Raw genomic sequence first — 17,046 nt, 5'->3', positions numbered from 1 at the left:
TATGAACCTATGAACACACTAAAGTGTGTTAACTTGCACTGCCCTTGAATTGTTTTTAGTGCTATTTTAGCTGCTTTTCCTGTAAAAAAAAAATCTAAGCTTGTTTTCTGCCTTTCCTGTAAGTAGTCTAGTCCAGATACAGATTTGCTGTATCCAGGACTCTCTGTAGGCTTCTGAGCTCCCCAAGCCTTTCTGTCTTGGAGAGAAGCCTTCCAGCTTATCAGTGGGAGTGGTAAGCACTAGGTAGCCTATCTGTCTGCTTGCTCCTTGATCTGTTTTAAAACTTTAATTTAGTGGCTACAGCTAGGAACTGTAATAGTGTGCATTACTATAATTGCATTTTTATTTAATTACTAAATTGTAAACTGCTTTTTCATACTGAGACTTGTATTTTCTCTTTGTGGGTGTTTTTTCTATGCTTTTAAAGTGAGGTTTCTGTGTTCTGCTCAGGTGGCATAATCTTGATATAGGCCTATTGTCTAGGCTGGTAGTTTTGTTTGAGTTTCCTGTGTTTCTGGCAGCCATTTTCTGCTGATTGTCTTCATTATTATTGAGAGTGACAAGGCCTCCTGACCTTATGTAGTACGAGTGATTGAGTAATAGCAGGGGCTGAGTAGTAATTCGATCTTCCAACTCTTCCATTCTTACTGGTATATAAAACCTGTGTCTTATAAAGGTTGTGATTGTATTGCTCAGGCTGTGGATTGCATTGCATTACTGAAAATTCCTTAAGATTCCAAGAGCAGAATAAGTTATTTCTTACACTTATTTCACTGAACTGCACTTCTGAAACACTTATAATTGTGTTATACAGTTGATCTACTACATTTCGCACTGTTATAAAGCTTTTTTATTGTTTCACTGCATTTATGTACTGTTTTATACTGTTTTAACTGTATTTTTCATTGCTAGATACTGTTTCAGTACTCTAATTGCATGTTTATTGAATTACTTAACTGTAAACTTCTTTTTCATACTGAGAGTTGTATTTTCTGTTTGTGAGTGCTCTATCTGAGCTTTTCTATGCATTTTTGATTTTTTGAGGTTTCCGTGTTCTACAGCTAGGCACTGTAATGGTGTGCATTACTATAACAGTCTGTTTACAGTTAAAAGCATTCTCTAGAGTCTGCTTGCTCCTTGATCTGTTTTAAAACTTTCATTTAGTGGCTACAGCTAGGAACTGTAATTTTTCCTACCCACCTTCCCTAGTGTTTTGTGTTCTTATACTTGGTGGCTTTGCAGTTGCCCGCCCATACTGTATATTTGATCTGTGACACTCCTACCAGTCTAGTGTCATTAGTTCATTCAATCTAATAGAGAACATTTGTGAAGGCCAACCCACTCAGATTCTTAACGTTGAATTAACTTCTGTTCCAGCTTTCTCCATTTCCGTTTTTACTAAAAAAAAAAATTCTAAGCTTGCTTCCCCCCTTTCCTGTGGCAGGTCTTGTCCAGATACGGATTTGCTGTGTCCAGGACTGTTTATGAGCTCCTAAGCCTTCCCCCCCACTTAACTGGGGTTAAACTATTCCTGGCGCCATAATGTGTGCTCTTCAAATTTTCCCTTGCAACTAGCCAGCTTTTTAGTTTTAGCACTGAAATCTGTTTGTTTGAGCTCAGCACTTGTTCAGAACTCATTGTAAGCACTAAATAAGTTACAAATTACTACAGCACTCAACTTTCCTCACTTGTCTAGAGGAAAACAATTTTTAGTACTTAATAAATAAGCACCTATTCAGGCATGTCTAAAGGTCAGCTCCCGGTGTTTTCTCCTGTCTACCTGATGAATCTGGGAATCTTGGGACAATGCAGCAATTGCCTCATGTACACAGACAACCCTCTCCTCCTACCACCCAACACTATGACCTGTGAGAGATGCACTTATATAGCCAAACTGGAAGCAAAGCTCTCTTCACCGAAGACTGGACTAGACAGTCAAGAGGAGAAGGTAAACACTTGCACCGCACCATACTCATCATATAGTCCCTCAAAACCTACACCACCAAAACACACACACAGAAGCATAAAACACACACCTACATTTGCAGCGGCTCTCGGTACAAATCTGCCAAACAACAGAGACCTCCAAAGCAGAAATGCAAGCAACCTCCACCCCCCAACACAACCCAAATGACACATAGCCCACATACTCACTGTGCCACTCAACTACAGTCCATAAGGTTTAACGTACCCAACACTCTAGTCATAGGTGACTCTATAGTCAGGCACACTGATGTTCCACTCACCAGGCTAAACAAGGAAAACGTTACTGTCAGCTGCCTGTCAGGTTCCAGGATCTGCCACATAATGCACGCACTAAGGTCACTCCACAATAAGTGCAAATATGACTTTGTCATTGTCCATGTTGGTGTGAATGACCTGAGACGTTCCTCCCTGGACTACATGAAAAGAGACATGGAGGAGCTCTCCAATCTTGTAGCCCAGGCAGTTATAACCCTAGCCCTGAGTAGCATCCTGCCATCACTCAGCATGATAGCACAGTACAAGGACAAAATGATTGACTTTAACAATTGGCTAAGCTTCTGGTGTCATTCTAAGGGAATCTAGTATCTGTCTGCCTGGGATGACATGAGCGACAGACCACGCTGCTTTGCCAGAGATGGCCTGCACCTGTCCCCCTTGGGATTCCGGATACTAGCAAAGGCTCTTGCCGCCCCTATAGTGCCATTTTTAGGCAAGGTTCAAATGACAAATTCACCACCGTAACAGGTACAAGCAAGCAAAATCTGAGGGTAATGCTACTCAATGTTAGAAGTCTAAACCTAAAAATGCACTCACTTGAGGCACTCCTTAAAATGGAGAACATTGACATCTGTGCAGTGACAGAGACCTGGTTCAAAGCTCCAGAGTGCACCCCTGCATTACCATGCTATAATTCACACCACACCTTTCGATCACCAAACTGGGACCGAAACACTAAAGGTGGAGGTGTGTCAATATTCATTAAGGATATCCACACCTCCAAGCTAGTTGCTCAGCATAATACATCCGAGATTATCCAAGTTCAACTAACTCTGGGAAAAACCTCAATCCAGATTGTAGCTTGCTACATACCCCCCCCACACACACACACACACAATGCCCCAGGATTCCCACTCCTCTTTTCTTGATACACTGGAAAATATTAAGGTACAGCCCAACATTCTAATAATGGGTGATTTCAACTACCCTACCATTAACTGGGAAAACTACTCATGTACCAACTCTTTTGCTCAACATTTTCTGGAAATCATCAATTCCAATGCCTTGGATTAACTTATCCACACACCCACCAGGGGCAGCAATATCCTAGACCTGGTCATCACCAATATGGGTGACTGTGTTCCACACTAGAGGTCAGTTCCTCGTTGGTCAGATCTGACCACAAGCTAATCACCCTAGACATCCACATCCCGCTCCCACCCCCCATGAGGAAAACAACTGTAAAAAATTTCTCCAAAGCCATCTTCACGCTTCTTAAAACAGAAGTGGCAAACTTCACGACACCCATGCAGATGGACAATAGAGGTATGACTGCTGAATCCTATGCAAATGTGCTTTATAAGCACTTACACGAGTGCATGGATCATGCTATCCCTAACAGAACCAAGATGCTATGATCCAAAAAAAGAAAGCCAATCTGGTGGTCTTCTGCCATAAACAAACTCTACAACAGAAGAAAGAAACTGTTGCAAAAAAGAGTAAAATCCCACGATTGGAGGAACTCCCTGGTCAGCCTCAGTAAGAAGCTGAGATCCCTCATAAAATCCTCCAAAGCTAGTTATAAAAACAAAATCGCCACTGATTCTAAAGACAACCACAAAGCATTCTATAGCTATGTCAAGAATCTCAATGGCAACACTCAGATCTGCTCTAAGTTACAGCACAGTGACGCTAAATATACAGAACCAACTGATATTGCCAACATCCTAGCAGATAGGTTCAACACTAACTTTACCCCCCTCTCACCCCCTAAAGGGCCCATCTTTATACTGGAAGAATGCAAAGTTCCTGTAATCATGACTGCACTGGTAAAAAACCTCACTCTCCAAAGCCAAGAACACAGCATCCATGGGACCTGACAACATCCCAGGCTGCCTTCTACATGAACTACAGAATGAACTGGCACCCCACCTAAGTACCATGTTCAATCATAGCCTCACCTCAGGCTTTTTGCCCATTGAATGGCACACCACGACAGTTATCCCACTCCACAAAGGGGGGGGGGGGCACAAAAGACCCCAGGAACTACCACCCCATTAGCCTGATGAGCCTGGTCTGCAAGGCCATGGAATGTATCATCATGGAACTCATAAACAAAGTCATTGGAGATCTCCAAACTCTGGACCCCACACAGTTCAAGTTTGTAAAAGACAGCTCATGTCTCCTAAACCTGATAGACTTCTTTGAAGTAGTCACCAAAGCCATAGATGAGGGTAAGGTGGTTCACACAGCCTATTTAGATCTCGCCAAGGTGTTTGACACCATCCCCCACTCTGGAATTATAGATAAACTCACTAAACTCGGTACAAATCCCTATGTCACAAGATGGGTTGCCAACTGGCTTACTGACAGAACCCACAGTGTGAAAGTAGCAGACTCCAAATCAGACTTCAGACCAGTGACAAATTGGGCACAGGGTTCAGTCCTGGGTCCTCTCCTGTTTGGTATCTACTTCTCTGAAGTACAGGCTAACACAGAAGGTCTTTGGCTAACTAAATTCATAGATGACTGCAAACTAGGTGCCATAATCAAAACTACTAATGATGTGGACATTCTACAAAAGGGCCTCACTGAGACAGATGCCTGGTGTCAAAGCCATGGTCTCAAGCTCAATACCAAAAAGTGCATTGTCATCCCCTTTGGTAAAAACTCTGTACCCATGAACTACCACATAGACGGTACTCTACTTAACACCAAAAGTGTGATAAGAGACTTTGGGACACGGGTGGACAGTAGTCTCTCCTTTGATAATCACATCACCACAGTGGTCAGAAAATCCTTCTACGTGGCACACCTCATCACAAAAGGTTTCTCATCCAGAAAAAAAGACGTCATTGTTCCCCTCTACTCATCACTCATTAGACCCATTATAGAGTGCAATGCCCCTTTTGGTATGTACCTCACAAGACATCTACAACAACTGGAAAGGCCGCAAAAATACCTCACAAAGAGGATTACTGGCCTCAAACAGATGCCTTACGCAGACCGTCTCAAAAAACTCCAGCTTTACTCCGTTGCATATCGCCTACTCAAAGGCGATCTCTGCCCAACATATAAAGCTATGTCAAATCCAGAACTGTTGGACATGCTCCACTTAAAGAAATCCCAATCCCTCTGAGCTACATGCTCTAGGGACCTAAACCTTGTCACCAATATAAACAGAAAATGCTGAAGGGATAGATTCCTGTCACAGAGACTTCCCATACTCTGGAACAGACTACCTATCTATGTCAAACAGAGCCCCTCATTAGCACTCTTCAAGAAAAATCTTGATGACTGGATGGGTAATAGGAAATTCACCCCAGGGATCACTTCTTTGGTTCTGCTTGACAGGGGCATAGGAAAATAATTTTCTTGGGTGGCGAAAGCCAGGGGGTACCTTTTTGGATAGACTCGTATAGGCCCTAGGGCCAATAGCCTAGTACCTACCTATGAACCTATGAACCTATGAACCACAAGAGTGGTTTCTGGCCCAGAAATTGTAGTTTATTGGATGTTTGGGCAGTTTTTCCATCTCTTTCAACTTTCTGGTCTAAAAGCCACATTTGTACTTGTTTCCCACCTTTCCTGTAGCTAGTCTAGTCCAGATGCAGTTTTGCTGTATCCAGGACTGTTTGTGAGCTTCTGAGCCCCCCAAGCCTTTCTGTGTAGAAGGAAGCCTTCTAGCTTATCAGTGGGAGGGGTAAGTACTAGGTAGCCTATCTACCACAAGAGGAGTGTTTTCTGGCCCAGAAATTGTAATTTATTGGCTGTTTGCATTTGCACTTTTTCCACCTTTCCTGTAACTAGTCTAGTCAAGGTACAGATATGCTGTATCCAGGACTGTATGCAAACTTCTGAGCCCACAAGCCTTTCTGTGTTGGAGGGAAGCCTTCTAGCTTATCAGTGGGAGTGGTAAGCACTAGGTAGCCTATCTACCACAAGAGGAGAGGTTTCTGGCCCAGAATTTGTAGTTTATTGGCCGTTTGGGCAGTTTTTCCATCTCTTTTAACGTTCTAGTTCAAAAGCCCATATTTGCACCTGTTTCCTGCCTTTTCTGTAACTAGTCTAGTCCATATACAGATTTGCTGTATCCAGGACTGTTTGTAAGCTTCTGAGAGGTGCCAAAGTCTGCTCTTCAAATTTTCCCTTAGATCTGCTAGTTCTCTCCTCTCCTGCACGTTTGCTAGCTTATTAGTCTAGCACTTTACCCTACCAGACTTCTTGTAGCAATTATTGTAGCAAACAAAAGTGCTACCAGCACTAAATGTTCTACAAGGAAACAGCTCCAGTACTTACTATTAATGCCCACCCCTCAAGGCATGTCTAAAGGTCAGTTCCCTGTGCTTTCTCCTATTAACCTGGGTGAACTTGGGCATCCTGACTCAATGTAGCAACTGCCTCGTGTACACCGACAACCCTCTCCTCTTACCTCCCAACACTCAGACTTGTGAGAGATGCTCTTATATATCCAAATTGGTAGCCATGCACTCTTCAGCCAAAACTGGAATAGCTGGTCAAGAGGAGAAGGTCAACACTTGCACCACACCACACAGAGCACACAGCCCTCCAGAATACACACCAGCACTGCCTTCACATAAAAACACAAACCAGACACCCACTTTTGTGGAGGCTCTCAATAAAAATCCACCCAAATAGTAGAGACCTCCAAGGCAGAAACAAAGTCGACCACCACAACACAACACTAATCACGAAAAACATAAATCTCCTAAACAGTGTTCCACTCACCCAAAGCCCCTAAGGCAAAACAGCATGCCCAGCACACTAGTCATAGGTGACTCAATAGTGAGGCACACTGATGTCCCACTCACTAGGTTGAATAAGGAGAAAGTGAGACAAGTCAGCTGCCTGTCAGGTGCCAGGATCCACCACATAATGCACACACTCAGGTCTCTCAACAACAGGTACAAATATGACTCTGTCATTCTACTTGTGAGTGTGAATGACCTGAGATGTACCTCCCTGGACTACATGAAAAGAGACATGAAGGAGCTCTCGGATTATGTAGCCCAGGTGGGTATGACCCTAGCCCTGAGCAGCATCCTACCATCACCCAGAATGATACCACAGTACAAGCAGAAAATGATTGAGTTCATCAATTGGCTAAGTTTTTGGTGTCATTCTAAGGGGATCCAGTATCTCTCTGCCAGGGATGACATGATTGACAGACCTCGATGCTTTCCCAAAGATGGCCTGCATCTGTCACTCCTGGACTTCCGGATACTGGCCAAGGCTCTTGCCACACCCATATGGTGCCTTTTTAGGTGGTGTTCCAAAGACCAAATTACCACCATAACAGCTACAGACAAATGCAATCTGAGGGTCATGCTGCTCAATGTTAGAACTCTAAATCTCAAAAGGCACTTGTTCGAAGCACTCCTTAAAATGGAGAGCATCAACATTTGTGCTGTAACAGAGACCTAGTTCAAGGCAGCAGAAAGCACCCCTGCACTACCAGGCTATAACTCATTCCACATCTTTCAGCTCCAGACCTTGGACTGAAGCTCCAAAGGCGGTGGTGTTTCCATATTCATAAAGGATGCATGCACCTCTAGACTGGTAGCCCAACATAATGCATCAGAGATACTTGAGGTGCAGATAACATTGGGTAAGACAGCAATTCAGGTCGTAGCCTGTTATAGGTCCCCAGCCATGTCCCAAGACTCACCCTCCACATTCCTAAGCACCTTGGAGAATATTAGGGTCCAACCTAACACTCTCATACTGGGCAACATCAGCTACCCCTCCATTAACTGGGAAAACTACTCATGTACCAATACACTTTCCCAAAATTTCCTGGAATTCATTAATTCCTATGCCCTGGACCAGCTCATTCTTACCCCCACAAGAGGTAACAACATCCTTGACCTGGTCATTACTAACATGGGCAACCGCTGCTCTACACCAGTAGTCAACTCCTCCCTGGTTAGATCCAACCGCAAACTAATCACCTTGGAAATCCACATCCCTCCCTTCCACCCACCCCCGTAAAGGTAACCACCATGTAAAACTTCTCCAAAGCTAACTTTGGGCTCCTAAAAACAGAGGTGGCTAACTTCACGGCACCCATGCAAATGGAGAATAGTTGCATGACTGCCGAATCATACACCAATACACTGTACAAACACTTACACAAATACATGGAACTCACCATACCAATAGAACCAAGACGCTCTCCTCTAAAAAAAAGGGAGCCAGTCTGGTGGTCCCCTCCCATAAACAAACTCTACAACAAAAGGAGGAAACTGATGCAGAATAAGGTGAAGTCCCAAGACTGGAAAAACTCTTGTCAGCCTCAAGAAAAAGTTGAGATCCCTCATCAAATCCTGTAAAGCTAGATATTAAAACAGAATTGCAGCAGATAGTAAAAACAACCACAAGGTCTTCTACAGTTATGTAAAGAATCTCCACGGCAATACACAGATTTGCTCTGAGCTACTGCACAATGGTACCTCCTATACCGAGCCAACAGATTTTGCCAATATACTGGCTGACAGATTCAGTGCGAACTTTACCCCCCCCCCCCCAAAGTACCAATCACAATACTAGTAGATTGCCAGGCACCCAGTATTACTGCTGCACAGGTTAAAACAGCACTGTCCAAGGCTAAGAATACAACTTCTATGGAACCTGAGAATATCCCTGGCTGTGTTCTACATGAACTACAGAGTGAACTGGCATCTCACCTATGTGCCCTGGTCAATCACAGCCTCACCTCAGGCTTTGTCCCTACCAAATGGCACACTTCTATAGTCATCACTCTCCACAAAGGAGGAGCGACTACAGACCCTGGGAACTATCACCCCATTAGCCTGACAAGTCTGATATGCAAAGCTATGGAACGCATCATCATGGACCTAATAAACAAGGATATAGGGAATCTCCAAACTCTGGATCCCACACAGTTTGGTTTTGTGAAAGGTAGATCATGCCTGCTCAACTTGGTCGACTTCTTTGAGTCAGTCACAAGAGTTGTGGATGAAGGCAAGGTGGTTCATACAGCCTACCTTGATCTGGCCAAGGCCTTTGATACCATTCCCCACTCAGGAATCATAGAAAAACTCACTAAGCTAGATATCAACCCCTATATCACTAGGTGGATTGAAAATTGGCTCACAGATAGAACCCATAGTGTGAAAGTAGCTGATGCCAAGTCAGACTGCCGACCAGTCATGAGTGGAGTCCCACAGGGATTGGTCCTGGGTCCTCTCCTGTCTGGTATCTACTTCTCAGAAGTCCTGGCCAACATGAAGGGACTCTCGCTGACACAGTTCACAGATGATTGCAAGTTGGGAACCATTATTAACTACCCAAGTGATGTTGACATCCTACAGAAAGGCCTCACTGAAACCAACAACTGTTGTCAGAGCCATGGCCTTAAGCTCAATGCCAAAAAATGTGTCATCATCCCCTTTGGGAAAACCCAGTTCCCATGAATTACCACATTGATGGTAGTCCACTGAACACAGAAAGCATTATAAGAGATCTGGGAACACAGGTTGACAGCAACCTCTCTTTTGACCACCACATTGCCACTGTGTTCAGAAAGTTCTTCTATGTGGCACATCTCATTACTAAGGGTTTTGTATCCAAGAAGAAAGAGGTCATTGAATCCCTCTACTCTTCCCTCATTTGACCAATCATTGAGTACAATGCCCCATTTGGCATATACCTCACTAGACACCTGCAACAACTGGAGAGGCTGCAAAAGTACCTCACAAAGAGGATCTAAACATTTGTCCTATATGGACAGACTCAAAAAACTCCAACTATTCCCTGTCTCATATCGCCTACTTATAGGCGATCTCTGCTTGACTTACAAAGCCATGTCTGACCCAGCTCTGTTAGAAATGCTGCATCTAAAGAAATCCCAATCCCTCCGCATCACACACTCCAGAGACCTCAACCTCATTACCACACTCAACAGAATGTGCTGCAGGGACAGGTTCATAACCCAGAGACTGCCCATGCTTTGGAATAGACTTCCTATACTTGTCAAGCAGAGCACCTCACTGGCCCTCTTCAAGAGAAATCTTGATGAGTGGATGGGAAATAGAAAATTCACCCCAGAGATCACTCCAGTGGCTCTACTCAACAGAGGCACTGGGAACTAAGGTAAGGTGGCACAATGCCAGGGTAATCCTATGGGATAGGCTTGTAAAGGCTCCAGGGCCATTAGCCTAGTGTACACCTATGAACCTATGAAACTACAGTCCTACATCCCTAAATATTAGTCTAACGTTCCCAGTGATGTTCTGCATCAGTTGTCCAACCGAATGTTAAGACCATGTTATGGGATACTACTAGTCTTACTCAGGTAAGTACCACCTCACAGAACATCAGTGTGTGTGTGTCATTTTTTGTAAGCTTGCAAGTTTGCAGATTTCTCTGAACTGTTTCTAGCTCATTCATTGCCATACAATGTGTCCCTAGATGAGGAAGGATATACAGCTCCTGCAATCCTTAGGATTTGCTCCCTGTTTCTACAAGCCATTATTATTAGTGGGTGGTTTATATTACTGCAATTCAAAATTCCTAGTGTTTTATGCTATACTTACACTCATTTTAAGTTTGTGGTGAGACTCTGATGGGTTCTGGTGGTCTTATTTAATAAAAAGCCTCATAATTATAAATCCAGGCAATTTTATTGAATTCTTTGTTTTATCATCCTGTACCACAGCTAGCTATAGTTTAACTGTTGCCCATATCTCTGCTCTCCTTACCTCTACATTCAGTTAAAAGGTCAAAAATAATATGAGACAAAAGTCTCAAATGTGGTGTGATTTTTACTATATGTACTTGTCACAAAATAAGCGCACATGACTTAAAACATTGTACAGTAAAGAAAGTCTGTAGCTGTAATTATTTCCGCTTTCAGGAGGAAGCACCATAATTAGGAACACCCCTGAATAAAAGGGGCAGTAGAAAGAGACGTGAGTGCTATCTGTTTTACAACAATCAGCCAGGAAGTTATAAAAAAAGCAGTCTTTGCACTTGACTATTGTAATGTTTCTTAATGTTTTGGAAAGGATAGTAGTTCAGCAAAATAGCTTTATTTTGTGGACTGCAAAAGCCCTGTACTACTAAAATTGTTACTTTAACATTTCTTACAGTATTCAAGAAGGTAGACTCCATGACAGAAGATGTTAACATAGCCCAGTCCAGTTATCAGAAGAATATTGTATCAGTTCAGGAAACTCTTCAAGACCTTGGTATGTATGGCTAAAATGAATGCACCATTTCATGTTTTGCGCAGAAATAAAGCATTCGGCTTTTATCTAAAACATTGCTAAGAGATTAATTAGTTATGAAGTTTGTGTTTGTCCAATAACAACAACAATAGAACAAATAAACACAAACAGCATTTAAACATTTGTGGGGTTTTTTCTGAATTTGTCTGATTGTTGTGCAGTATCAGACCATGCCTCTCAACTGTCCAGATTTTCCTAAAATGTCCAGATTTTTCCTCAAAGTTTTGGTCTATTTCTCATAAAATTTGTAGTTTTCTGGCAAATTTCTGGGATGATCTGAGGACTGAAGTCACTAAATAATTACATACATTTGAGTTTCAGACTTCAAATCCTTTAGAAAATGTATGTTAACACAACCCATGTTACTCTAGCTACTTTCTAAGTTTATTAGAGCCATATTTAAAATCTGTCCATATATGTGGGCCTTTGTCCCCCCATTTTGTCAGGATTTGTCCAGATTTCCTGCACTAAGAGGTTGAGAGGTATATCTCAGACAATAATATAGATTGTTAATTTTTGCCTTATTAAGTACTTTCCTTCCAGTCTAATATCTGTCTACAGCAGACATCAATTCTTACTAAGACAGGAGAAGCTCAATGCATGATGACCAGAGTACTATAACCAGGTAGTAAACAATGAAAATAAAGCACATTTGAAAAGCAAACTAATGTTACAGATTAAGGGGCTTAGAGCTCATTTGAAGAAGATAAGTCATGTCTAGTAATTAGTTCTTCTCTTTTTTTAATTTATCCATATAGTCTGGGTTTCCAATATCATAATGAGAATGGACCCTATCATAATTCAAGGTACAATTGAGTTCATGAAATTAGGACTTCAGTCTTTGGCATTAGCAAAGACCACTCTTTTCAGCACCAGCAATGTTCCCATGATTGCCTCCTACAGTTCTCTTTATATCTGCTAATCAAGATAGTGAACTAATACATGTAGATCTATTTCAGTTACTACACAAGGACATTTTTCTGTAGATGCTTATTACATAGAAAGTGGCAACAAATTTTGATTTACAGCCAGCTATTATGAACAGTGACTACAAAACATCCATGCAAATGAAATATTTCTTTAGCTTAACACAACTTTTTCAGTGTTGGTGAAGCCTAACTACCAATACAAAAGTAACTGCTTAAACAGTTAGTGAAGGGCGAGTGAATTTGCCCCTATGATTCTACTGGTAATTACAAACAAATATGCTTAAAAGTGACATTTATATATAAATGTTCTCCCCATTGGAAAAATTCACACACATAGTTATTTATTAAGAAATAACTCCCAAAGTGCTGGATGCAGGAAGTTTAATCATTCTGAAGGTAGCTCAGTCTTCCTCTGAACTGTTCAGAGGAAGACTGAGCTATGATTAAAACTTTGTCCACGGTGCAGTAGTTCGTATTTATTAAGAAAGACACAATGTTTAAGTGCTGTAGTGTCAATGTAACAAACACAAATACTCCAATGTATTTATATATATATATATATATATATATATATATATACATGTAGAGAGAGAGAGAGATGCATCTGTACCTATAATGCAAAGTACATCGCATAGGCATCTGAGGTTACACATTTTGCTGCAAGAGCATATGCCTGACAAAGAGTACTACTGTAATCGGGATTTATTTTAAGAAGGTTAAGAAGCATATTTATATAGGGTGTTTTATAATAGTAATGTCTGACTGATGATTAATACAGATTTATTCATTCCCAATAATATTTGCCTGCTCTTGCTTTACCCTCATGGTAAACTGGGCAGTCATTGGTAAATCTAAATTAATTACCATTCAGAAGGACATTATCACTATATTAACATTGTGCCCTCTCTACTAGCTAAGAACAATAAATTGGCCAAACTAAGCATTCAAAACAAAATAGCTGATCATTTGGTCTGTTCAAGAAATAACAATACTTTCCAAGAATGTGAATGAAAGTCCAAAGCTTATTTTGTAAAGAGATGAACACACTTACTAATTAAAGTTTGTTGTTATTTTTACTCCTCTTGAAGACTTATTTTCTTTGACTTTCTTGTAAAATATTATCATTTCTTGTTTATCTCTGGATATACTTTCATCTGGGAAGTGTTTAGAAACATCTTTTTCTTCTTGGGTCATTCCTCACTTCAATAGTATCCCGATTATGCCCAGCCAAAATTAGGGTATAACAGACTTCTCAGGACTAACCATTTTACACTTGTTGGATCAGACCTAAGAACAGAATTGACTTAATTATTTTTCTCTGATGTGCTCACATGCATGTTATGATGACCTGTTAAATTACTGGGCCAGAATTAAGGATTGTGATAGATGTTCAGAGTTCTCAAAGTTCTCCATTATGAGACTGACAAATATTATATGATTAGTATACTTTTCCATATTAAGAAGTGTGGAGTTTGATTCCAATGCAGTATAGTAATTTGTTAATAATTAGTATGCTAACTGACATAATACATTAACCTATCATATAAACAGCCAGCAGTCTAGTAAATCACTGACTTAGAATGCGTGTTCTAATTTGTTGTACAGCCTTAAGAAAAGAAAGTGCCCCTTGCCCGTAGTGGTGTGACACTTCAGAGTTACAAAACTAAATTTCAGGGGTTTATGGAGAAACTTCACATTTGAGCATAGGTGTTCTTTCTTCTTGCAGGAAAAAAACATTGTTTCATAAATAGTTTGGTTGCATTTGGATGTTTCAACTTTAAATGCTTTAATAATTTATATTTGATTTCCTGTTACTCTGTCTGATGATCTTGCATATGCAGTGGACACGTGCAGCATGTAAGGTTATGGAGCTGATCTACCACTAGTTATGAGAAACATCAAAATGTGGAGTTTACAGAACATTCAGGGTTACTGAACGACAAAGTCAAGAGACTATGGGGGTGATGGGAGCAAGTAATATGATGCAGAGAATAGAGGAGATAAAGTGATCCAATGAAGGTTTAAAACCTCTGAGAAGTGCTGAAAGTAGCCAAGGGAAAAAACAAGATATTAGGAGTGAAACATCAGATGCAGAGATTGTCAGGAAGTAAAAGCAAAAATTACAGTACAGGCTGGAGAAATGAGGATGAAAGGAAGGAAAATTAAGGACCTCCAAATATAGGTGCTGAGTGACAAACAGGAAAGGGCTTGGGCCTGGAATAAGGCTAGGGATATCAGAGGCAAAGATATGCAATTGCAGGCAGTTGTAAATATTGGAGGCTCAATGGTGAGTTGGGAGAGTTAAGGAGGGATGCAACATTTGCTAAGAACCCATATGAAGGAAGTGCCAGTGAAGAAAATATATGAATAGGGATTCAGAAAGGAATGGTGAAAGTATGTTGGATAATAAGATATCAGGGGAAGAAAATGATAATTGTTTAATTGTTTTAATTAAGTGAGTTAATGTGTATATAAGTATTGTGCTTTTTACTTGATCTGTACTCCTTGAAGGCTGAGGCCGAGACGTCAGAGAGACAGAATTCCTGTATTAAATCGTGTTTGGTGAATCCAGCTGTTGTTCTTTTTCTATTTTCTTTGGTGCTTTTGTTGCTGTTGAAGAAAATGATAAGCCAGAGGTCAGAAAATGAAACTAGATAGTACAACAAGAGAAGAGAAATATGCAATAAGATAGATCAGATAGAAATAACAGGGTAGAGTCTAAAACAGAAGATGAGGGATAGTCTCCATATACTTTTGCATGTAGAAACACAAGGTATAGAAAAGAAAATCATGGAATTGGAAAAGCAGACTGTATTTATATGGAGAAAAGCTGCAGGAGGTCTGTGTGGGGTGGCATGTTTCCCTGAAGTGCTACTACTGCCAACAGCAAACAAGGACAAGAAAGTGAGAATTACACAATTTAGTCATCTGTTAGCAGGCTTCAGTCGGTTGTCCAGGGTTTGATTCCCTCAGTCTCGTTATGTATAAACTGTATGACTCCAAGTCATTTACCATTTAGTGCACTGTGGTCAATGGCAAAAAGGGATATTTGGGTATAGTAGATTTTCCTGGTTAAAAAAAAAGATCAAAAGATTACTATACCGATCTATAATAAAATTATATTCATTTGAGCTACCACCAACTCATACAGATGTCTGATATGAATAATGGCACCTCAGGAATGCAACATCTTGTTTTGCTTTACAGCAGTGTCAGTAATGGAACGTAAAGCCAAGCACCTGGCATGAAAAGAGAATTCATAGCCCATGTGGTATTCCTGGCAACAAGGCGAACAGTAAAACCTGCATCCTTCTAATTATTGTGGCATCAAAAATGAGTGTTAACAGACCAGCTGCTAGAGCAGAGGCAAAGTGACCAGTCACCTTGCCATTGTAATCTGGAAGTGGAAATTATCCTGGACCACCAGTAGAGCTGATTAGGAGGAGAGAAAATATGAAATGGCCTGCTGTCTTTTCTCTCAGTATAGGCCATGGGGGGGGATGGGGGTCTGACATACCATTCACACTTTGGTGACTTCATGTGATCAGAACTTCAGGACATTATAATGGTAAGCCATACATCACACATTTTTTTAGTAAAAAGCAAACAAGCTGACATTTAATTTAATATTGCTGTGGTGGCGCTGTGGTAGCGTTGTCGCCTCACAGTAAGATGTTGTCCTGTTCGATTCTCAGCTAGAGCGTCTTCTGTGTGGAAACATGTGTGAATGGGTGTACCTTCATTGAAGGTTGTGCGTCAGGGCAGGCAACTCGGCACATAAAAATCTACTGCCAATCATTAGCAGTCCGGAGTTCCGCTGTGGCAACCCCTAATCAGGAAAAGCCAAAAGACACAACAACATTTGTTTATATAAAATATGTTTACTGGATTAGCACACTAATTAAAAGTGACCACCTTACCATGGCAATATTGGACATGTGGTAGGGGAGGATGTAAAGAAGAAAATGTCCTCTTCTTCAGCATTATAGAAAGCACAAGGGCCACTAAACAGACAGTATTAATCTTGCATATGCTGTGGCATGGTGCTGAGGGACCCCAAAAAAGGTGCCATATAATAGATCATGAGGTGAGAAAATGCGGTATGAGAGGCAAAGTCAGTAAGTGGGTCTCCCCCAAACAGAGCATTTCCTTGTTCCAAACAGCCTATATTTTGTTTTATATGTAGTTGTGACACCATTTGAGAATGTCACTGAAGTCTTTATGTACAGCCTCCTGAATAGGTAGTAAAGAAGGTCCTCCGAGTTAAACATTCAAAGAATGATCACCATTACTCCATGAATGCTATGTTACAAATTGTCTTATCGTAGCTGTTTTTGAACACTGTAAGCGAATTGCATAACAGCATTTAGAATGCACTCTGAGAAAACTGCTATCTTGTTGACTTACAGTGAAAAAATGAAAACTGTCAACAGTTGTATGGCTGTTTGTGAAATGTAGTGCAGGATCACAATGCTGGTAGTCAATGCTGTTTGCCATATAGATAGTTCTTTTAATAGCGTGTTAAGAAAGCAAAACAGTGAGCATTTTACACATGGCAATTCTGCAAAGTGTAAAATCATTTTATATTTTTGTTGAAATGCAATTTGATAAAAATAAACATTCTGAAGTAGATCTAAAGAAAA

The 17,046-nt window shown here is 41.0% G+C and overlaps 1 protein-coding gene across 1 annotated transcript in view; it reads left to right on the top strand.

Moving 5' to 3' along the window:
• The window catches only part of SCARA3 (scavenger receptor class A member 3), a 737,344-nt gene that overhangs the window by 590,969 nt on the left and 129,329 nt on the right, over window positions 1-17,046 (top strand). Inside the window, exon 4 of the mRNA XM_044062682.1 lies at window positions 11,337-11,435. Coding sequence (XP_043918617.1) covers window positions 11,337-11,435 — 99 coding nt within the window. The remainder of the gene's footprint in view (window positions 1-11,336; window positions 11,436-17,046) is intronic.

The sequence above is a fragment of the Protopterus annectens genome, chromosome 2.part1 (genome assembly GCF_019279795.1).
Source record: "Protopterus annectens isolate FY-2018-M chromosome 2.part1, PAN1.0, whole genome shotgun sequence".
Classification (NCBI taxonomy): domain Eukaryota; kingdom Metazoa; phylum Chordata; order Ceratodontiformes; family Protopteridae; genus Protopterus; species Protopterus annectens.
The sequence above is the reverse complement of the archived record's forward strand: the minus strand, read 5'-3'. Positions and strand labels throughout refer to the sequence as shown.